This window comes from Pongo abelii, chromosome 10 (assembly GCF_028885655.2).
Source record: "Pongo abelii isolate AG06213 chromosome 10, NHGRI_mPonAbe1-v2.0_pri, whole genome shotgun sequence".
Taxonomy (NCBI): domain Eukaryota; kingdom Metazoa; phylum Chordata; class Mammalia; order Primates; family Hominidae; genus Pongo; species Pongo abelii.
In genome coordinates, this window is record NC_071995.2 from 60,855,971 (window position 1) to 60,880,429 (window position 24,459).

Sequence of the window (24,459 nt, forward strand, 5' to 3'; positions counted from 1 at the left end):
CAGCCGGGAAGTTGAGTTAACTTCTGACTCAGGTCATCTGGTGAAAGGCACTTCCCTGGGAGGTAGGGTGGGCCTGTTTCCAGGAGCAAGGCACTCAGTCACTTCCTTAGTCCCTGAGTGGGCCAGGAAGCAAACTCATTTTAAAAGACAGGAAACCAGACATAATGGCAAAAGGTGAACGTGAGTGCAACAGCTGAATCATCCACTCGGTCTTACTCAATTGGAGCAGACAAAGAGGAATTGCCTCCTTTGCTGCTCTCCTCTGTCTACCAACCAGCTCAAGATCAGGAACTGAAGAAGAGGCCAGGGACTGGCCACTCAGTGTGTTTTAAAAGCCCCTGAAGACTGTAGATTCCTGTCTTTGAAGCTGCTCAAACCCTGAGGCGTGAGAGGAAAGGAGGGGTAGCAGATGTGCTGGTTCTTTTCCATCTGTCCCCATCCTGGAGGTACTGCCCTGGCCTGTGTCTGTGTCCTGGCAGGCTGACCTCCCTGGGCCACTCGTCAGCTGGCTTCCTGCTGGGGTCAGCCGATGGGAAGGTCAGGCAAGAGACGGGAGGGCGGGCAGAGAGAAGTCAGCGTCTCTCCTCCCATTCCTTCCAATAGCTCCTGCCCAGTGGTCCCTCATTAGCGGCTCCCACTCTCCTTGGCTCTGCTACAGTGTTTCCTTCCCTGGTTTCTCAGGGTGGTCAACTCCTTCCTGGCGACCTCAACACTCCTGGCCGGTTCTCTCTACCTCCTTCATTCACAGTTGACCCATCTGAGTTGGAGTCTGTCTCCTGTCAGAACCTTGACCTGACACACGGGAACAGCAGCCATGGGGTAAACATAGCATCAGGAAATGTAAATATATACATTTTTACAACATGTGTTACACACTTCTCCACCTCTTTCATGTTAGAACATGTAATTACATTTCATGTAATACACGTTAGAATATTTGTTGTAAAACGTATATATATATATATACATTTATGTCACCACATATATACTTTTGAAATCAACAGACCTTCAACAAACACCAATCTTCAAGCCCCCAAAACCACTGCCAGATCGGTTCGCTCCTTGTTCTCTGGGATCTTCCTTGGGAAAGGACGCTTTACTAGGAGGAATGAAGGCTGCCTCAGCCTAAGTCTGCTTTGTAAATGGAAGTAAAATTAAGGTGAATTTCTTGATTGCCTCAAGGGAATTGGTGTTCTGGGCTGCAGAGGCAACAGCAACTTAAGCTGGAGACAGGGAAGGGGAAAGGGAAGGAGTGGTATCAGACCTCAAAAAGGGCGGAGCAAGCAGGAGAGCCCACAAGAGCCATGTGATCTAGAGGAAGGGGACAGAAGAATGAGAGTCCTCACAGCCCTTTCGGGGGGAAAATCCTATACTTTTACTACTTTCAGAATAAAGAGTCAGTTCTTTGGAAAAGGCCCCACTCCCAGGCCAGCATATTTTGTTATGAAAGTGGTGGAGAAGTGTGAAATATATGTTAGAATATTTGTTGTAAAATCTGTAATTTAAAAATTCCCCACACCAAAAGTGAAGAAGCATCAGTTACTTAAAAGAAAATCACAACTGCCAGGTGGTGGTGCAACCTGTAATCCCAGCTACTCAGGCTGAGGTGGGAGGACTGTTTGAGCCCAGGAATTTGGGTCTAGCTTGGGCAACATAGTGAGACCCTGTGTCTAATTTTTAAAAAATAAATGAAATAAAAACATAAATGTATCTTATTCCCTGGCAATGCTGGATAAAGGAAGGATTAACAATGATCTCTTGGCCAAAATTTCCTTTAGTTGAACTCGGACGTGAGGCAACTGCAGCTTCTAAGGGAATGTACATAAAAGGAGAAGCTTCTGGGAGAGAACAGTGCAAAGTCACTAAGTAAAAGTGGAGTCAACTGGGGAGTCATCCCAGGCCTCCTTCCAAATACCCAGGGCACTTGAATCCCTTTCCTTCCTCCTCATCACTCTCACATATTATGCTCCTGCTAAGTTTTCATTGAGAAACAGGGTCTGAAGTCAAAAAGCATTTGAATACTACTGGTTTAGATTTATCACAGACACGTACATGAACTGCTATATGCATAAGTAAGAGACTGCCTTTACCTTGTAATACCAACCTGATTGTTCTTAAATGCATTTTCATTCTGATGTAGAAGGCCTGTCTTTAATTATTTCTAATCATTTGATTTTTGAGACAAAATAAAAACATCAGAAGGCATTAGAAATTAGCAAGAATCAGACAGCTCATCTGCTTACCTGCTATCCCCAGCATTTGCAACATACAGCTTCCCCAAAAGGCAAATCACAATGAGGGCCGTGCAGCCACCGGATATATTATAAGAACTCCTCTCTCGTTCTATCTGTAGGTCCTGGAGAATAAAACAGAGTTAGTGTTGGATTGTGCAGGATGTGTAGCAAAAGCTTTCTCACTTTCATTCTCTTGACAGTCCTCAGACTCTGCATGTGCTTCAAGACGGGACTAGAAAAATCTTTAGTGCTTGCTTTCCTACCACCTAATGAGCATTTCTGGAGAGGACACTGGCATAAAACTGCCACAGATTAGACCATCTGTGAACCAGAGACAGGAAATAATAGACAGCAAACAGAAACAATCAGACAAAAATGCAAATAAAATGTAAGTTGTGTTCAGTAAATATCACAGCTTATGGAAAATTTAGTCTTTGTGGATTGCATGAGCTACCATGTGAAACATACACTAGAGAGGCTGAGAATGCCAAGTACTTGGACCTGATCAATGTTTTGTTTGTTTTTTGAAGACAGGGTCTGTCTCTGTCACCCAGGCTAGAGTGCAGTGGCCCAATCTCAGCTCACTGCAACCTCTGCTTCCCAGGCTCAAGCAATCCTCCCACCTCAGCCTTCCGAGTACCTGGGACCACAGGTGCGCGCCACCATGCCCGGCTAATTTTTGTATTTTTTGTAGAGATGGGGACTTGCCACATTGTCCAGGCTGGTCTCGAACTCCTGTGCTCAAGCAATCTGCCTGCCTCGGCCTCCCAAAGTGCTGGGATTACAGGCATGAGCCACTGCGCTCAGCCTTGTCTTTTTAGAGAGAAGGTTTGCTCTGTCACTCAGGCTGGAGTGCAGTGGTGTGATCATAGCTCACTGCAGCCTTGACCTCCTGGGCTCAAGCCTCCTGCCTTAGCCTCCTGAGTAGCTGGGACTACAGGTCTGTGCAGCCACCACACCCAGCTAACTCCTCCATTTTTTGTAGGGACAGGGTCTCACTATGTTGCCCAGGCTGGTCTCAAACTCTTGGCCTCAAACAATCCTGTCTCAGCCTCCCAAAGTGCTGGGCCACCATACCCAGCCCAGACGTGATCAATGTTTTAAACTCCAAAGTCTTGGATAAATAGTCTCTGTTACAGATAAATTACAGAAAGATGTCTTCTATTCAACACAGGCAGGAGTCAAGCCATGACTTATAGGGCAAAGACTTACAATGACTTATAAATGACTTAAAATGACTTAAATAAATTATAAATGACTTATAATGACTTAAATGACTTAAAATGACTTATAGGGCTTCTGAACTCTGACCTGACTTTTCCTCTTCCCACAGCCACCAATTTACAATGGTAAAACGTTTATAATAATTAGAAACATTCATTGAGAACTTTCTCTACATCATGCAGTGTGCTGAGCACTTTATACTCAAACTCTCATATCGTCCTCACGACCATCACTATGAACCTCATTGTTTAGTTGCAGAGAAGTGGGGTAGCCTGCCCATATTTACCTGGCTAGAGTCTGGATTCCAACCTGGTTCTCTTCCAAAGCTTGTGTTGTTACCTGCCACCTAATGAGGCCTCCCCAAGAAACTGATATTAAAAATAGACCAACACTGGCATCATCAAGACAGATACCTGTGAAATTCTGTGTTAGCAATAGAAGCAAAGGTTCTGTTACCTCAGAAAAATCTGCATTAGTAAGATACACTGAATGCCTGGCTAAAATAATGCCAAATCTTCCAGTGGTAATCTACTACTTTTGGTGCAGAGGGAAGGAAAATGAGGGCTGGCTAAAAATCACAGGAAGAGGAAGACATGGTGACGTTGATGCTGTTGTTGGCAGATCTAGGGTCAGGCCACTATTGTAATCCTGAGAATCCCACAGAGTTAGAGCTCAGCTGCTTCAACCAGACTCCTCATGGAAAAGGGGGAGAGAAGTCAAGACCCCAGCATTTACCAGCAACTGCTTTGCTCTAGGGGCCAGAGATGGTAACATAAAAAGGGTAAATCACCAATGGGAAACTGGAAACAGAAGAGCTTGAGCTTAGTGATATCATACTGGTTAAAGAGTAAATGGAAACCAGGCACAGTGGCTAACGCCTGTAATTCCAATACTTCAGGAGGCAGAGACAGGAGGTCACATGAGGCTAGGAGTTCAAGACCAGCCTGGGCAACATAGTGATACCCCCATCTCTATAAAAAATAATTAGAGATAAAAAATAATATCTCTATAAAAAATAATTAGAGTGATACCCCCATCTCTATAAAAAATAATAGTCTTAGCTACTTGGGAGGCTGAGGATAGAGGATCTCTTGAGCCCAGGAGTTCGAGGCTGCAGTAAGCCATGATCATGCCACTGCACTTCAGCCGGGGTGACAGAGCGAGACCCTGTCTCAAAAACAAAATAACAACAAAAACCAGTAAATAGAGAAAAAACACAAAGCCAAGACTTGGGAGAGACCAACACCCTGGGAGTGAGCTGGGTAAGAGACTGGGGGAGGGGAGCTGGGGGGCTACAGGGAGGAGGTAGGAATATGTGTTGGGGGATGTAATGGTTTACAAACAAGTGAGGAAACACTTCAATATGGGAGTGAACAGCAGCAACAAAAGCTGCAGAAGCATCAAGCATGGGGCAAACTTCAAAGGACTATGTGGGATTTTTAACATTTACTTCAACTGTGTATAAATTAGCTTTCTTAAAGGACTGTCATGAGGCTAAATTAGCTGGCATGTGTGAGGGGCTTAGTAGGATATCTGGACCCTTCCCGCAGCCCAGAAGCTTCAACATTGAGAGCGGTGGCCCTTCTTGCTCACCTTAGACCCTCAACACCTAGGTTAGGCCAGGTAAATGGTACTTTAATAAATATCCGTTCAATGGACAAATGAAGAAATAAATTTTAAATTTTTTTATCTCCCTATTCCCTTACCTCTGCCTTAATATGAGAAATGGATTCCACAATTCACAAATGAAAAGCTTACAATGCCAACGCTCGCTGAGATAATAATTAAGCAGAAACCCATGCTTCAATTAAAATGCTCGACTGACAAGAATGGTTATCAGAACCTACACAAGACTGGTAGAAGGCTGGAGGATGAAGAGGAGGGGCACGGGTGTCAGGTGGGAAGAATTATCTAAAGCAAGTACAAGAGAGGAGAAGGAAAACATCAAGATGCCTGTTTAACCTCCAAGAAAACCCATAAAAACAGAATCCCAAACCCTACTGACAAAGGGGTTTGTGGATGGAATTGCTAATTTTTTTTTGCATTTAAAGAACTCATATAAAGTTGATATTGTGATAGATACATATTTTACTGAATTATATAAATTGATAAAGAGTCTGCATCCAATACATCAAAAGGAACTGCTCAGCTACAGAGACTATTTTTTCACTGTCAGAATCAATATTTGCTTGAATACCTAAAAGGCTGAAAGACAATATTTATTAAAAATTATTTGAAAACGCCAGGCGTGGTGGTTCATGCCTGTAATCCCAGCACTTTGGGAGGCTGAGGCAGGTGGATCACCTGAGGTCAGGATTTTGAGACCAGCCTGACCAACATGATGAAACCCTGTCTCTACTAAAAATACAAAAAAAGTTAGCTGGGCGTGGTGGTGTGCGCCTATAGTCCAAGCTACTCGGGAGGCTGAGATAGGAGAATTGCTTGAACCCGGGAGCCGGAGGTTGCAGTGAGCCAAGATCGCACCACACACCACTGCACTCTAGCCTGGGCAACAGAGCAAGACTTCATCTCAAAAAATTATTTGAACACCTACTGCTTGTATACTGTCTATAGACTAGAATGTGAATGATGTTTGTTTGATAGACTTGATCAAACCCACTAGTATGATCCAAAAGGTAGAAACGTTACGGTGCAAAAAGTCCACATAACACGGTGGTCCATGGCAACAAATTCCTTTGGGACTCAGTTAAGCAAGTTCGGGCTACACCACAGGTAGGTACATTATTTATCATGGTTTCTATCAGAAGAAATTCTGCTTAGAAAATTATGTAATCCTTAGGGAAAAAAATCAAGGTAAAGAGCTCAACACTAAAACTTTTCGGCTTTAACTTTGGGGGAAACATTCCAGTTAGCTTACCCATTTAACCCCTTGCTATTATATTAATAGTGTGACTCAATATTTTTTTCTAATGGATTTCATTATTTCTTTCACCTTTTTCTACGTTCAGCTACATTCCCTCTGTAGCTCCCCCTGAATAAGGAATGCTAAATTTGGCAGCACTTTCTCATAAAGAGTGAACTTAACTACTTTTTAATCCAAGAAACTTTGCTAACATGTGCATGTGTTTGCCACTTCCCTCCCCCACATTTGTGTGGGAACATAAGTGTGCATACATGCACATGTGCACACACACACTTTAATTACAAGTGTCCTCTCTGGGATCATGGTGGGAAGGATTTGAAAGATGTGTTTCCATAGACTTCATCCCCCTGAAGGATTCACTGTCGTTAAAACACACTCTTCTATTTCTTCTAAAACCGTGTGCAACTAGAACATATTCTAAAAATAATTGCTTCCCTCCCCCTCCTCCCTAGAAGCCAAAATAGCACATTTATTTTTTCCCTTACATGCACCACCTACTCCTCTTTAAAAGATGTTTGACAAAATCTTAGTACTGAAAGGAACATTAAAGGACCATCTGGGTGGTTCTTTTACTATCAGAGCAAACATGATAAATTAAGTCAATAAAGATACATTTACCATTGCATTATCCACCTTTTTTCTTCAAATCTTCACCTTTCAGATTAGATTAAGTTTTTAATATTCTACATAATAAATAAAAACATAAAACTATTTTTTTAAAAACCTCAAGTTTTTGGTATTTTTACAAAAATCAATGAAATCATGGGAAAAACTGCTTACTGCTTTGTGCTAAGCAAGGACTGATTTAGAATATCTCCCTATTTTAGCTGTCAATGAACCCTGAGCCGTGTGTCTAGAATAAACTGACTAGCAAAACACATGCATATACTATCATTCAAGTATGGTCTAAAAGGATCAATTAAATGACTCATAAGATTCAATTAACAAGACAATTGATTTATCTGCTTAATCATAGTCCTGAAGACCTTCCAGCGCAACTTTCTAGGTAGAAGGACTGAGTTATCTTCTTTTGTGTCTGCTTAAACACTACATTTAAACGAGGTTAATCTTTAAATCAAACAATGGATCCAGTTTTTAAGATGTGGGATTTTATTTTGCTCCTTGTTGCAAGGAGAAACGGGAGCCAAGAAAGCAAACAGAGGGCCGGGCGCGGTGGCTCACGCCTGTAATCCCAGCACTTTGGGAGGCCGAGGCAGGCAGATCACCTGAGGTCGGGCGGTGGAGACCAGCTTGACCAACACGTAGAAACCCTGTCTCTACTAAAAATACAAAATTAGCCGGGTGTGATGGCGCATGCTTGTAATCCCAGCTACTCGGGAGGCTGAGGCAGGAGAATTGCTTGAACTCGGGAGGCGGAGGTTGCGGTGAGCCCAGATCGCGCCATTGCACTCCAGCCTGGGCAACAAGAGAGAAACTCCGTTTCCAAAAAAAAAAAAAAAAAAAAAAAAAAAGCAAACAGAGATGTGTGTGCAACGAGACTAATTCAGCAGGAAAGAAGTGCAAGAGAAAAATATTGCCCGGGATGGTAATAATTTGGTTTGGAAGTCCCATAGATGATGCAACTCCAAGGTCATTCTTTGTTTCCTACCAATTTCAGGTTGCAAAAGGAAAGCAATATCCGATAGCAGAAAGGAGTAAGTGTTGGGTAGTTTCAATAGGACCTGGCAGCTCCCCCTAGCTGAGTTAAAACACGGCTCTGAGCACATTGCTAATAGTGTCAGTCACAAATAATCAGATTCTGCATGGTTTTAGTATCCAAATCTGATCCCGGTTTATTCTGAGAACAAGGCCATCTGCCAGCCAGGCAATGGGGAAGAAAAACCAGCACTCTACTGCCTGCTATTGCCACCTGCCGGCTGCTGGTGGAATCACATGCTCATTCCTTCCTAGAGAAACTTCCTGTTCTAACAAAAACAAAGAGAACAAAACCAACTTAAATAAAGACAGCTATGTGGGTTCCCAATTTACCATTAATATGCTAATTTTGGAAAACACTAATTTATTTATTATAATTAATCTATAAACACTAATTTATAGATTTCTAAACTATAAACTTTGCCCCCTTTTCGTCACAATGTCACCATGTATTTATACGGTTTTTACCAACAAAGCCTAGCTGCTTGGTATTTCCAATCATTTACCCAGTGATAGAATTACACACAGTAGTTCCATAAGTTAAAACATTGTCATTTTCTTCCCTTCCTAAGAACCGACTCTGGCGGGGAATCTAGACCCACTCTTGAAAGGAAATAGAACTCTGAGATCCTCCCAGCTATGTCCAGAGCTCAAATCCCATAGTTAACAGGTTAAAAGGGTAATCACTGCTAACTTGGTTCTGATCCCTAGGTGGGCAAAGGCTTCCTGTAACTAACCCTGCAGTGGAATCGACTTCCTCCAAGAGTCTGAAATGTTGATTATTCAATCATGTTTTTGGGAGGGTGGAGAAGTAGGGAGGAGGTTTGAAATCAGGACTTAGAAGACACTTGTCTTATTTATACCTATGGTCCTGGGCCAAGCAACAATATAAATATAATAGGTGACAAAACAGAGCTAAGCCAGGCCTTGCTGGGAAGCAGAATTGAAGTCAGTTGGAAAATTCCTGAGAATTTGGTCCTTTAGGAAGCCATGGCTCACTTTTCATAGTGGACACAGGAGGGATTCGCTACATAGCCTTCGCACTATGAAGGAAGATCTGAGATACAATCAGGGGGTTGTAGGGGCACACCTACCTCTGACAGCGTACACAGTAAGTATTAAAAACCAGTGGTCATAGGTCACCTTCACCACAAGCCCCACGCTGTGCCAGGCAACCTGAGGACCAAAGATGAAAAGCACTGCTCTCAAAGAAGCTTATAGTATTTGATGAAACTGTTACCATCTCCCCTCATTGGAAGCATTTTTTTCTCTTCTGTTCGTCTGTATTTTGTGACTAGTACCTACTTTTTCCCCAGAAATAGGTACTATTTATTCTGACTTGAGTGTTTCTGAACATTTTTTAACAGTGTTTCCCTTTTGGAAAGGTATCAACATTTCACTACCTCCTTTTGTTATTTAGAATATCAAAATAAATAAGATATTGCATATTTCTATATTCATATAATGTGGGACTACAAATGCCCCCAGATAAAAGATATATATATATATATTTTTGAGACAGAGAGTCTCGCCCTGTCACCCAGGCTGGAGTGCAGTTGTGCGATTTCTGTTCACTGCAAGCTCCGTCTCCCGGGTTCACACCATTCTCCTGCCTCAGGCTCCCGAGTAGCTGGGACTACAGGCGCCCGCCACCATGCCTGGCTAATTTTTTTGTATTTTTAGTAGAGATGGGGTTTCACCGTGGTCTCAATCTCCTGACCTCGTGATCCGCCTGCCTCGGCCTCCCAAAGTGCTGGGATTACAGGCATGAGCCACCACGCCCAGCCTTGTTTTGTTTTTGAGACAGAGTCTCGCTCCGTTGCCCAGGCTAGGGTGCAGTGGTGTGATCTCGGCTCACTGCAACCTCTGCCTCTGGAGTTCAAATGATTCTCATGCCTCAGCCTCCCAAGTAGCTGGGATTGCAGGTATGCACCACCACGCCTGGCTAAATTTTTTATAATTTTAGTAGAGACAGGGTTTCGCCATGTTGGTTAGGCTGGTCTCGAACTCCTGGCCTCAAGTGATCTGCCCACCTGGGCCTCCCAAAGTGCTGGGATTATAGGCGTGAACCAAAGTGCCTGACCATAAGATCTTATCTTTTACTTCCTCAGTGGTGTCTAAAAGAATACTGATTTTAAGATGTAAGCTCAATAAATACTAGTGACTGAGAAGAGCAGTTCTTAGTGGAAAAAACACAAACTGTTTTTCCCCTGTTCTCATCCCACAACAACCAATACAGAAGATTTCTGTGACCAAATGTGTGAGAGTTTTCCCCCACATAACCAGCAAGCAATCAGAAGACACCAGCTGGGCGTCCTCCAGTTCAATTCCACACTATTATGTACTTGGAGATAGCATCAGATTCCACAGGTTGAGGGCTCAGTCCCCCAACTGACTCCCACTTCTGATGCCAGTCGCAAGCCCTAGGTTGGTTTACCTGTGCTTCTGACTGACTAGCTATAAATCTGGGTTCCCAAGACCCCCCTCTCCTAAGGTTTGATTAATTTGCTAGAGTGGCTCACAGAAATCAGGAAAAACTTACTTACATTTGCTAGTTCATTATAAAGGATATTACAAAGGATACAGATGAAGAGATGCATAGGGTGTGGAGCTTCCATGCCCTCTCTTGGCACGTGACCCTCCAGGGACCTCCACATGTTCAGCTACCCAGAAGCTCACTGAGCCCTATCCTCTTGGGCCTTTATGGAGACCTCATTACATAGGCACGAGTGTTTAAATCATCAGCTGTTGGTGATCAACTCACCCTTCAGCCCTTCTCCCCTCCCATGAGGTTGAGGATGCATGCACGCGTGTGCGTGCACACACACACACGAATTATTGGGGCAAATCTAAATTAGGCTATTCTTTCATTTTATTCACAGTAATACACCTGACGTCTACATTATCAACGGCAGCTTACTGTGTGATTCTACTTAGTTGCACAGCCTTCTAATCCTGCCTTGGTCTTTTTGATGAACAGACCCCATCCAGAAGCTACCCAGGGGCTGCCAGCCACCAGTCATCTCATTAGGATACAAAAAGATACTTATCACTTTGAAGATTTCAAGGATTTTAGGAGTTGTATGTCAGGACATGGAGTTGAAGACAGAATATCATAATATCACAGCATTCCACTGAGGGAAAAGACAAACAGATGGAGACAGACAAGCAGGTAGACAGAAACAAAGAGAGTCCAAAGAATTCTGATTCTACATTGTTGAGCTATTATAAATAAAGCAAAAACCCCCAGTGAAGGAGAAGCTCTGCTTTTAAGGATATTGTGACACTCGGAATCTCCAGAGGGACAGCTGCATAAATGTCATCAGTGAGGCAAATTAGAGGCTTAGGTGCAAGGCTTGGGGAACTTTACTTTTAGGGATTAAAAGTGGAAGAGAAGGCAAGAGAGCCACAAAGCCGAAATGCCTATATGACTGATCTTACTTAATATTGAATTTCCTATTATAGAAAATCAGAATGGCACAAAACCTGCAATACCTAAAGGACATCTAGAAACAGGAAAATTAGAGAGTGGGTGGCTATTGTGGTAAAAAAAAAAAGTTTAGGAATGATCTGGAAAATCCAAAGCTGTCCTGCTATAGACAGCTGTGTGAGCTGTCCTAGGGTTGCCTGGCACAGTGTGGGGCTTGTGGGCATTTCAAAAAACCAAAGGTTTACACGGTGAGACAATGACTCTCAAAAACCTAATATTGAGAGGGTGAGGAAAGAAAAAGGAGTTGGCAATGGCCTTCCAGCTATTATTTTGAAGCTGGTATAATTTCTGTGCTGTGGATTCTGAAGCTCACCTTAAGCAATTTAATAAGGTTAAGACAGGCATTGCTTCTATGAAACTGGAGTGTAGTTTTTCTGAAATCTCTGATGAAGCAAAGAAAAACAAGAGCATCTGTGATTAAACAGAAGACTTATCATCCAAAGAAGGTCACATTTGAGAGTGAAATGGGAGAGTATTAACAATTAAGACAGCAGGCACCCACTGGCCCAGTCCCCAGCAAAGCACAAGGTATGGTCACCCTTCCAGGTGCCATGAGGACCAAAGAATGGGTGAGCTTCTCACTTAACAAGGCCAACCGGAAAGGTGCTGTAAACCAAAAGGTATCTGAGACAGGTCTCAATCCATTCAGTTTATTTTGCCAAGGGTAAGGACATGCCTGGAAGAAAAAAAAAAAAACACAGATAACAGAGACAGTCTGTGGTCTGTACCTTTCTCCAAAGATGAATTTGAAGCCTTCAGTATTTAAAGGGGAAAAGTGGGCCGGAGGGGAAAGAGGAAGGGTATGATCAAACACATATTCCAAGAGAAAAGGAGCAGGTAGGGGATAGTCTGGGGCTCCAGAAATCAATAAATCAACACTTTGCGTAAGATAAGGTGAACACAGTGTAGCTACCTGTGGAGATATTCAACCATTCCTCTGCAGTATTTGCTTAGGAACAAAAGGAAACAGTTTCTTCCATGACTCAGCTTTCAGCTTAATTTTTTTCCTAGTAATTTCCAATTTCCATAGTGGATTGGGGGCCCAGTTTTTATTTTCCTTTCACAGTGCAAAGCCCCGGTAAGCTGTAGGCAGGTTGGGGACCTAGACAGACAATCTGGGGGAAAAAAGTGTGAAGAGGAAGCTAGGGCATGGGGGTAAACCTGAAAGGAACAAACAGGGAAGAGACATGGCTTAAAGCTAAAAGTTCATGATATGGCACATCTGGGCCTGGGTCTCCACAGGGGCGCTCCAGCCTTCCTCCTCATTCACCTGGCATTGCTACATTTAAGATCTATCTTCCCACCACAGCAATGTTGGCTTATTGCCTTTGGCCCACCTGGGTTTTTTCTCAGGCTCGGTTTGTTACCCAGGTTTCCTGAGCCCAGGGCATTCATTCTCCCGACCCTGCCCTGCACATGTCTGCTCTACTCCTGAGCCCCCACACCCCTGCATCACCTCCCCAGGGAACCTTTCCCTTCATCTCTTTACCAGACTCCTGCGTCACCCTGTATTTCCCCTCTCAAGGCTCCTCCCATTTATATTTTACTTGTTTAACACCCTTCTTTGCCTAATCGGCTCAATATTCTTTTCCCAGTCAGGCCTGGCTTCTAGTTGGTTCTCAACAAATATTATTGATTGAATGAATTACACATGAAAATGAAGCAAACAATTGTTGTTTTTGCTGGTGACTAAGTTTCCAAGAAAAATTTGAGGTAATGAATTGGTTCATTAAGAGTTGAAATATTTTAAAAATGAGCCTCTTAAGTATTTTTCTGAATGAAGCTTTCTTTGCCAGCACAGTAGTTAAGAGCAACCCTGAGCCTTTAATGGGCAGGAACAGCCTGAGACCCCTGTGGAGCCCTGAGTCAATGTGACATTGGCCTCTAGTGGACAAAATTGAGAATGCAGCAGCTCCCGGTAAAAGACGTCCTGTGGCACTAGTCACAACGGAAGGAAATGAAAATCCCAACGTTTCTTTTATTTTTCACTTCTACCATGCAAACTGAATTACATTACATTACATTACATGGAGAGCCCATTGTCACATTTTTGCCTAAATAATTAAAAAATAAATTCAATACTTGGCATTCTGAGTATTAGTGTCTAGAAACATTTATTGACATCAGAGCTTCTAGAGAGGCAGAGAGTGAGATTTTACACCACGACTGAGTGGGAGTCAATTTTCCTACCTTACTTCCTTTTTCCCTAAATAATCTTTTCCAGCCTCCTGGTGTTTTTATTGGGATTGCAGGGTTGCAGGCTATCAGACAGTCTTGAGATAGAAGTGCATTTTATTTTTACATTTTTATTCTTAATTTTATTTTTTAAGAGATGGGGTTTTGCTGTGTTGCACAAGCTAGAATACAGTGACAAAAAAGCACTGGAGTTATAACCTGCTGTGTATCTGACCTGGGCCGGGTCACCCCTCCTCAGGCATCCCTGTGGTGCTCTGCTCCAAGGAGGTCACCACACTGACACTGAACCCACATGATAGCTCAGAACTCCTGGGCTCAAACAATCCTCTGGCCTCAGCCTCCCGAGCAGCTGGAACGACAGGCATGCACCACTACCACGCCCAGCAATGTGCATTTTAAACCACCTGCTAGTCAAAGGGTAAATGTTATCTCTGTAACAAGGAGAGAAAAAGCTGAGACCAAAGAAGGGACACATTTAAATAAAAAGAGGATGCAAATTTAAGGGGTGAATATATGAACTATTTTTGCCTTACAGACAAAACAGATGACGATATGTATTGTTGTTATTTACTTTCCTTCTTGGCACACTACCTGATGCCGTGAGATCTTGGAACATGCACCATGTGCCTACCCAGTTCTGGCGAGACGCTTCTAGCTGCTTTGACTTCATTTAACAGCTTCTCATCACTTTGTAATCTCCAGGTTTTTTTTTTTTTTTTTTTTTTGAGATGGAGTCTCGCTCTTGTTGCCCAGGCTGGAGTGCAGTGGCGCGATCTCAGCTCACTGCAACCTCTGCCTCCTGGATTCAAGCAATTCTCCTGCCTCAGCCTCCCAAGTAGCTGGGATTACAGGCATGTGCCACCACGCCCGGCTAATTTTATTGTATTTTTAGTAGAGATGAGGTTGCACCGTATTGGCCAGGCTGGTCTCGAACTCCTGACCTTGCAATCCACCCACCTTGACCTCCCAAAGTGCTGGGATTACAGGCGTGAACCACCGCGCCCGACCTGTAATCTCCAGGTTTTAAGGCCATGACCACCCACTTGCCTAACTCAAGCCCTTATAAATATCCTTAAATATCTCTTATTCTTTGTATGCAGGCTGCCGAGCAAGAAATAAAATCTTTAAAACCAAAACAATTGGCTCAAGATAAAGTAAGCTCAGAGAGGGAAAGAGCTGGTATAGAACAAAGCAGAAGTGGCTTCTATGTGCACTCCTGCCAGGCAGAGGGGCAGCAAGGGACAGCGAGAGCTGTGGCACTCTCCCGAGGACATGCTCAGGAGTGAGGCCAACAGTGGAGGATGATGAACTCCCGATCAGACCCATTCAGATGGAAACGAACAGACAAATCCACATGCCTGGGTAAGATTAAGACTTCTTGGATATTGGCCCCTGGCACTGTTCTCCTCCAGCACTTTGTCTGCAGTGTGAACCGCATTCCCAGTTGTGGTAAAACAGCCGTTCTTGGATCACATCTGTATAGGATGAGGACTTTTGAGCACTTTCCTAAACCCTGTTTCCCCCAACACCGGACTTTATACACATCTGTAAAACAGATGGTGATCATGCTCACATCTAAGTGCAATCGTACCAGCTGGCATCAATATGAATATAGGAAATAAAAGCAATAAGGCCTGCATTTAATAAGCCTATGACCTCATGCACTGTCCCCCTCTTTCATCTTCTTTTACTTTTTTTTTTTTTGAGACGCAGTCTCGCTCTGTTGCTCAGGCTGGAGCACAGTGGTGCAATCTTGGCTCACTGCAATCTCTGTCTCCCAGGATCAAACAATTCTCCCACCTCAGCCTCCCGAGTAGCTGGGATTACAGGCAACCGCCATCATGCCCGGCTAATTTTTGTATTTTTGTAGAGACGGGGGTTTCACTATGTTGACCAGGCTGGTCTTGAACTCCTGACCTCCTGCCTCGGCCTCCCAAAGTGCTGGGATTTCAAGCGTGAGCCACCGCACTCAGCCTTCTTTTACATTTTTGCCAGCACTTGATGCCAGGAACTCTGTCTGCTGCCAATTTCTATTGGGAATGGAAGCCCCATTATCACAGGGGGCCGTCCGGGTGGAGCCAGGCGGCAAAACCATGCACTTTCTGGGAGCCCTCCAGGAAGGACGGACAGACCTGGCGCAGGTGCCAGCCTGGCCCTGCTGCCCCAGACTCCCAGGAATACCTACCATTTCCTTGAATGCACTTTCGAGTGCTCCGATGACCAGGCACTCATGGGGAATCTTCTTCTCGGTAAAGAAGCGCGTGGGGGGCGTGCTGGGGGAGCCCGGGGCCCCCACCCCTCCGCGCAGGGAGGCTGCCCGGGTCAGAGTCCGGCTGTTGGCAGGCGTGTTCTCAGGCTCCTCCCCCAGGCAGGTGGGGGGCAGGACGGCGGAGTTCTTCAGGATGTCCACGATGTCCTGCAGCTGCTCCGTGATGTGGTGCTGCAGCAGGCGTGACGCCACCACCGCGGCCCCGGAGCCCGCGTGCCCGTCAAACAGCGACCAATAGTGGCAGGAAACACCCTCGGATTCCTGTGGGAGAGGATGACAGGCAGGAGTGAGAACGGCTGTGGCCTTTGCCTCAGGGTCATACAGATTGTGGGACATCTACGGGACTGAGGGTCCACTTGGTTGTCTGTCCTCTGCAAACAATGCGGTCAAAACATAGCAAACAAAACAAAATAAAACAAACAAAAACAAAAACAAAAAAACACTCAGGGAAGGGTCCCCAAATGAGCCATTGTTGTTACTAGCACCAGAAGGATGAAGTGGTCCCTGCCTCCCCACCTAGCAAGGGAGCCCAAATGATCATACAATAAGCTACTACTTGGAGGGTGAGATCTACTCTAATTTGAAGTGTAGGTGTTTGCATAAAACTCTCCTACAAACAGACAAGTCTGTACGAGTCCAGCTTGAACATCTAACTCCTCAACTCCCGTCTTTTTTTTTTTTTTTTTTGACAGAGTCTCACTCTGTGGCCCAGGCTGGAGTTCAGTGGCACGATCTAGGCTCACTGCAACCTCCACCACCCAGGTTCAAGCGATTCTCATGCCTCAGCCTTTGGAGTAGCTGGGACTACAGGCACGTGCCACCACACCAAGCTAATTTTTTTTTTTTGTATTTTTAGTAGAGACGGGGTTTCACCCTGTTGGCCAGGCTGGTCTCAAACTCCTGGCCTCAAGTGATCCACCCACCTTGGCCTCCTAAAGTGCTAAGATTATCCCAAAGTGCTGGGATTACAGGCGTGAGCCACCGTGCCTGGAACCTCCCATCTATTTCAATCCCAGAGTAGGTTTGGTCTGGGGCCTTGGAAAAACACCCTTTCTCAGGTTTTCCAGCAGGAAATAAGTAGACCCATTTTCCCCTTTTAGAGCCCTTAAATGCTGGGATAATTGTCCCATCTTTCTTGGTCTACATCCTAAATTTTTAGAACATGTTTTCACCCTAGACACCTAGTCTAGCCCAGGCCTCACAGGATGCAGCCAATTCATATCTCCTCTTTATACTTCCCACCTCCCTTAGTTCTCCAGCTGATGTCACTCTCTGTCTCTCCATTCCCTCTTCCTGCCTTACAGCTACATGCAACCCGTGTTCCCTCATCTACGTTGGGTTTAGTGGCTGCCGGTGGATTTCTAGACTACTTCAGGATGAGCACTTTTGAACCCATGTTTGAATTACATATGCATTAGATCTTAGAGAAAAGGAGCTCAATTATGAAATAGCTGATAGAATAGAGAGCTCAGAAATAAACCCACACATATGTTGTCAACTAATCTTTGACAAGGGTACCAAGAATACACATTAGGGAAAGAAGAGTCTCTTCAATAAATGGTATTAGGAAAAGTGAATATCCACATGCAAAAGAATGAAATTGGGCCCTATTCTTACATCATATACAGAATCCAACTCAAAATAGCCTAAAGACTTAGATGTAAGACCTGAAATCATAAAACTCCTAGAAAAAAACATGGGGGAAAAAAACTCCTTGATATTGGTCTTGGCAATGATTATTTAGATATGATACCCAAAGCACAGGCAATGAAGCAAAAACAAACAAGTGGGACTATATTAAACTAAAATGTTTCTGCGCAGCAAAGGAAGTAATCAACAAAACCAAAAGGTAGGTAGCCTATGGCATGAGAAAAAACACTTGCAAAGCATGTGTGTGATAAGGGGTTAATTTTCAAGATACACAAGAAACTCCTACAATTCTATTGCAAACAAAACAAAACAAGCAAGCTGATGAAAAAATGGGCAAAGGGCTTGAAGAGACATTTTATCAAAGATGACATAAAATAAATGGCCAGCAGGCTTGTGAAAAGATGCTCACCATCGATATCTTTCATAAAACTCAGTGAACTGAAATTAAGGACCTTCCCCAACCAGATAAGGGGCATCTAGGGAAAACCTATAGCTCATATCATATTTCACGGTGAAATATTGAATGCTTTCCCATAACACTGGGCAAAATAAAAAAATGTATGCTCTCACTACTTCTATTCAATATGATACTGGAAGGTTCTAGATAGGCAAGAAAAAAGAAAAGGCCTAAAGATTGTATAAGAAAATAGCTAGGCACAGTGGCTCACGCCTGTAATCCCAGCTACTCAGAAAGTTGAAATGGAAGAATCCCTTGAATCCAGGAGGAGGAGGCTGCAAGAGGCCAAGATCTTGCCACTGTATTCCAGCTGGGGCGACAGAGTGACCTTGTCTCAAAAAAAAAAAAAAAAAAAGATTGTTTAAGAAAATAAAGTTGCATTTATCCTGGCTTTGAGCAATTTGAGCATGATGTACCTTAGTGTCATTTTCTTCACGTTTCATGTGCTTGGAGTTTGTCCTTCTAGATCTGTGGACTTACAGTTATTTCATATAATTTAGAAACATTTCACCCATTATTCCTTAAAAAATTTTTTTTTGGCATCCTTCTCTCTTTTCTCCTTGGAAGAATCTAATTACACCTGTAGTAGTCCCTAGAGGTTGTCCCATAGCTCATTAAGAATGCTTTCATTTTTTTAATGCTTCATTTTGGTTAATTTCTACTACAATGTATTAAACTCACTTTTTAAAAATCTTTTTGTTTTTTATTAAAAAACGGACAAAGAATCTGAATAGACATTTCTCAAATTAAGATAAGCAAGTGGCTAAGAGGTACATGAAAATGTGCTCAAAATCAATAATCATCAGGAAAATGTAAATCAAAACCACAATGAGATAGCACCTCACACCTGTTAGGATCACTATTATCAAAAAAAGAGACAAGTGTTAGTGAGGATGTGTAGAAAAAGGAAACTTCTGTCCTGTCAGTGGGAATGTAAATTAGTACAGCCATTACAGAAAACAGTATGGAGGTTCCTCAAAAAATTAAAAATAGAACCATCATATGAAGCAATTTTACTGCTGGTTATATAACAAAAGGAAATGAACAAAAGGAAATGAAATCAGTATCTATAGCCCAACGTTCATTGCAGCATTATTCACAACAGCCAAGACACTGAAACAACCTTAGCATCCATCAACAGGTGAATGATAAAGAAAATGTGGTGTATATTATTTACATACAATAAGATATTATTCAGCCACAAAAAGAAAGAAATTCTGCCATTTGCAACAACATGAATGAACCTGGAGGGCATTATGCTAAGTGAAATAAACCAGACACAGAAAGACAAATACCGCTTGATCTCATATGTGGAATCTAAAAAAGAGTCAAACTCGTAGAAGCGGAGAATAGAATGGTGGTTGCTAGGGGCTGGGGTTGAGGAAAGTGGGGAGATAATGGTCAAAAGGTACAAAGTTTCAGGTATAAAATGAGTAAGTTCTGGGGATCTAATGTACAGTATGGTGACTTTAGTTAGTAACACTGTACTGTATATTTGAAATTACCTGAGAGAGTAGATTTTAAGTGTCCTCACCACAAACCCACAAAAACTGGTAACTATGTAAGGGAATGGATGTATTAACTTGATAGTGGCAGTCATTTCACAATGTACCCGTATATCAAATCATGCACACCTTAAATACATGATTTCTGTCAATCGTACCTCAATAAAACTGGGAAAATAAAACATTACATTTGAAAAAATGTAACTAGAGGGGTAGGATATAAAACACTAAGAAAAATAAATATTTGGGATCTCTATTTTCAGAAAATTGGTGGACAAAGAGGTAAGGTATGGATATAACATCTACTTCTGGCTAGTTGGCTTATCTATCCTACAGCAATAAATACTGAAGGCTTTTTTTTTTTTTAACTGAAGCCATTAAATAAAATTTTTAGTATAATGCTAGAAGACACTGAGTAGATATGGTGACATGAGCCATTACTCTGGGCTCTTTAAAACTTGATTTCCATTCAATTCTGTGTTAGGTGCTAAGAAATAAAATAGCTGATTTTTAATTCGACCTATATGTGATTTGAGCACTTTCTATGCAACAGGCTCTGGAGTAGGCAGTAGAGATAAAAGATTGGCTGAAAGAGATATCAGACATGGCCTGATCTTAATAGTCCAGTGGGGAAGACAGACACTGACTGATACGGTTTGGATTTGTGTCCTCTGCCAAATCTCAGGTCGAATTGTGATCCCCAGTGTTGGAGGAGGGGCCTGGTGGGAGGTGACTGCATCATGGGGGTGGATTTCCCCTTGTTCTTGTGACAGTGAGTGAGTTCTCACGAGATCTGGTTGTTTAAAAGTGTGTAGCACCTCCCCCTTCACTCTCTTCCTTCTCTGGCCATGTAAGATGTGCCTGCTTCCCCTTCACCTTCCACCATGACTGAACGTTTCCCTAAGGCCTCCCCAGCCATGCTTCCTGTACAGCCTGTGGACCAGTGAGCCAATTAAACCTCTTTTCTTTATAAATTACCCAGTTTCAGGTATTTCTTTAGAGAAATGAGAGAACATACTAAGACACTGATCAAATCATCACACATATAAACATAAGATCACAAGTCTGATCAAAGAGAGGACAAGGAGAAATTCTTAGTACTACAAGGCCAGCCTGCAGAGGGACAGGACACATTGGAGAAGGCTTCCTGAGGACATGAGGACTAGGCTGAGGATGCATGGAAGTTCATGAGATAAGGAGGGGAGGGGAGAGAATGCCAAGCAGTAGCAACAGCAGGTTCAAGGGCCCTGCGGTAGAATGGGGGCATGATGCATGAGCATAGACTCAACCATGGCCATGTGGCTGAGTGGGAGAGTGAGGAGCAAGATGAGGGTGGAGAGAGAGGTAGCAGCTAGACCACTCAATATTTACAGGACACATGAAGGATCCTGGCTTTAGCATAAGTGTAACAAAAAAAAGAAAAACAAAAAAAAAAAACCATTGACTGAAGTAAGAATGACAAAATCAATTTATGTTTTTAAAATATCACTCAAGCTATTCTGTGAGATTAGAAAGGAAATAAGGGTGAAAGTGATGATGCTAAGGTAGGAGGTAAATCCTGCCCTAAAAACATTCAGTCACATTCAGGCCATAAGAAACACATATAAACAATGAAAAGCATCATAAAACAGAGGTATAAACAGTAAGAGCTCTAACTCATAGGAAAGTGGAAAGAACAATGATTACAGATGAGAAGATTTGGATTCTAATCCCATCTTCAACACCAATCATCAGCTGAGTGGCGGCAGGACAGGTGTTAGGCCACTAGCTGGTTGTCCCTTTTGCTTAACATTTCTATGCCATGGTTTGTTGTTGTTTTTCAATCCCTTGAACTAGATAAAAGCAAGTTTATAATGAGATTTTAAAATCTTCAATGTCCTCCTATGCTAGGGGGATGTAAAAAGGGACATACTATTCAGGGAAATACAACCACAGTGTGGGCTCTGCTATGAGCTTAGAGTTCAGCTCAGCTGTTAAAGTGTTAAGAGACTCTAAGGTCAGAGAAATATATCCAGTTACAGGTCCAGAAAAACCTTCCCATCATTTATTTATTTTTTGAGACAAGGTCTTGCTCTGTCACCCAGGCTGGAGTGCACTGGCACAACCACAACTTACTGAAGCCTCAACCTCCCAGGCTGAAATGATCCTCCAGCATCAGCCTCTTGAGTGGCTGGGACTACAGGCATGTGCCACCACATCCAGCTCATTTTTGTATTTTTCAGAGAGATGAGGTTTTGCTATGTTGCGCAGGCTAGTGAACTGGGCTCAAGCAGTCCTCCTGCCTTAGCCTCCAAAAGTGCTGGGATTACAGGTATGAGCCACCGTGTCTGGCCACCCATCCAATCATTTAATAAATCTTATATAGCAGGCAATACTCTAAATGCTTTACAAATATGAACTCGTTTAATCCTTACTCCAGTCCTCTGTGAGAGGTGTGGTAATTATCTGCATTTTATATTGTAGGAAAATGAGAGACAGAGAATATAACCGCTCTAGGTCACCACCTATTAAGTTATGCAGCGGGGACCAGAGTCTATGCTTTCAGCCATCAACCTCTATGCTAAGGTGACCACCCTTACCCTATCCCCAGAGGGAAAGGTTGCCTTAATTTATACACAGTGCCATAGTCCATTTTTCTACTCTATAATCTGAGTTGCAACCAGAGTGATTTTTCCTAAAACACAACATTTGGTCATTTTCTTTTATGAGTCTAACAGCCTGCTCTGTGGGCTGGCTCCTGTCCGTGAGCCTCCAGTTTGCCGTCTCTGATTGAATCTCTGATGATCTCCCCACATTCTAGCCCTTACTCAAATCCCACCCACACCAAACTACAGAACTTGCAGCTCATCACAAACCACTAACCATCACCACCTCCTTTACATAACTCCCACCTGGCTTTCAGTACTCAGCTTAAATATCATCTCCTTCCAGAAGCCCCTACTCCACCCTGAGCACCATCTGGACAGAGGCCTTGAGGGCTAGGGTGACATTCCAGTCTGGCAAGGCAGACTGAGAAACCTCCATTTTACCACGTGGCGGGTACTAGTGAGTTGCAATGCCTCTGTACCTAGGAGTGCTATGAAAGCTGTGTGGCAAGAAAGAATCGCTATAATTTAAAAGGCTCATGAAGGACTGCAAGAGGTGTTTCAAAGAACAATATGAGGCCAGAGAGGGCTACATGTGTTTGAAATGTGACCAAAATATTAGAGAGAATAAAGATCTATTTTCAAAGGTGGCATGATCAAACAGGTTTTGCTGTACCCTTATTATATTTTTTTGAGACAGAGTCTGTCACCTAGTCTGTAGTGCAGTGGTGCGATCCTGGCTCACCGCAGCCTCTGCCTCCCAGGCCCAAGTGATTATCCCACTTCAGCCTCCCAAGTAGCTGGGACTAAGGCATACACCACCACACCAGCCTAATTTTTGTACTTTTAGTAGAGACAGGGTTTCACCATGTTGGCCAGGCTGGTCTCAAACTCCTGGCTTCAAGTGATCCACCCACCTCAGCCTCCCAATGTGCTGGGATCACAGAGGTGAGCTACCAGGCCCAGCCTGTACACTTATTTTAAGAAGCATATGAGGATTCTCCCTTCTTTCCTACCTGGTTCTCCTCAAAATGATGCCATCAACTGCTGTAAGATAAGCAGGATGGTTTGATGCAAAGTCAGACCTGGGAACATGAAGGAATGAATGTCTCCTCAATGTCACACGAGCAGTGAGGGGCCTTCGTCAAGGTTAGGGGTCTAAGCCAGAAATAAGGTGGCCAGGGCAATGCAACTGTGAATCTAAGAGATAGGCCTGGGGAATCACAAGTGGTATGAAGGTGATGCTTTCAAAGCATCTGAAACCTGCGATTTCACTGCAAATACACATGTATTGCTTCACTGCTCAGAATCTTCAGTTACTCCCTACTGCCCTTAAAATGCCATTTTTTTCTCTTAGATGCTGACATGTCTTACAGACACTGAATGATCTAGTTACTATTCACTCTTCAGCACATCTCTTGCTTCTTTCAGTGGTCCTGAACTTCTCTCATTTCCTCTCTTCTAACTCTCAGTGACCTCTGGAACTATGACCATCATGTTTTTCTTCTGCCTGAAACACTGATCCCTATCTCTCTGCTTGGAAAACTATCCTTCAGTTTTTGGTGGAAGCGTGACCTATTCCATCAAGCCTGCTTGGATCACCTCAGCCCCTGTGCATCCCATTTTCTGTTCCAGTATGCATCAGCCCTGCTCACAGAGACTTAGGTGTGTCTCATTTGCTCTGGTATTCCCAATGAGTGCCTGGTACAGAATAGATGTTCGATAAATACTTATTAAATATACAAAGAAAGAAAAGGAGAGAATGGTTTTCATTTTTTCAAAGCAATACAGTAGCTTGGCAAATAGGGATTTTATATAAGACACTTCACATTGGTAAAACCAACAGAATATCAAAACCCTACCCTACTCCAGGATTGGGGATGACTTGATCTTGCTTTATTTACCCAGGACTGTGTCCTCTCAGCTCCCTGAGGCCAAGTGTGCCAAGCAAATAAGGAGCCTGCATCTAGGACCCTGGGAATCTCAGAGGGGCTCCAAAGAAACCGAAGAGACATTGCCGTCTCTGGCTGTACTTGATTTGCTGAGCCTCGTGGTCCTTCATAACCAGTATGAAACTCACCATCTTCCTCTCTCTCTCAATCCAATCTCTTCTGAGCTAGGGCACATCCACCCCTCATACTGTTGGCAAAGGAGGGACATCTCAGTTTGGTATTAACTCTAAGATTTTGTGTTTATATGGTAAATAAACAAGGTTTAAGCATTTACATTATTTAACAGTCCAAGGACGATTTTAGTTATTTTAAATGCTGGATATTTACTTACACATTTTCAAATGAGTTAAAACAAAC

At 43.2% G+C, this 24,459-nt stretch overlaps 1 protein-coding gene across 2 annotated transcripts in view; it reads right to left on the reverse strand.

The window, feature by feature from the left end:
* Window positions 1-24,459, reverse strand: part of PPM1H (protein phosphatase, Mg2+/Mn2+ dependent 1H) — a 291,476-nt gene that overhangs the window by 140,904 nt on the left and 126,113 nt on the right. For both annotated transcript variants that reach the window (XM_002823467.6, XM_054527337.2), the window contains exons 3-4: window positions 15,870-16,214; window positions 2,244-2,356 (exon numbers count right to left, since the gene is read on the reverse strand). In XM_002823467.6, coding sequence (XP_002823513.4) covers window positions 2,244-2,356; window positions 15,870-16,214 — 458 coding nt within the window. The remainder of the gene's footprint in view (window positions 1-2,243; window positions 2,357-15,869; window positions 16,215-24,459) is intronic.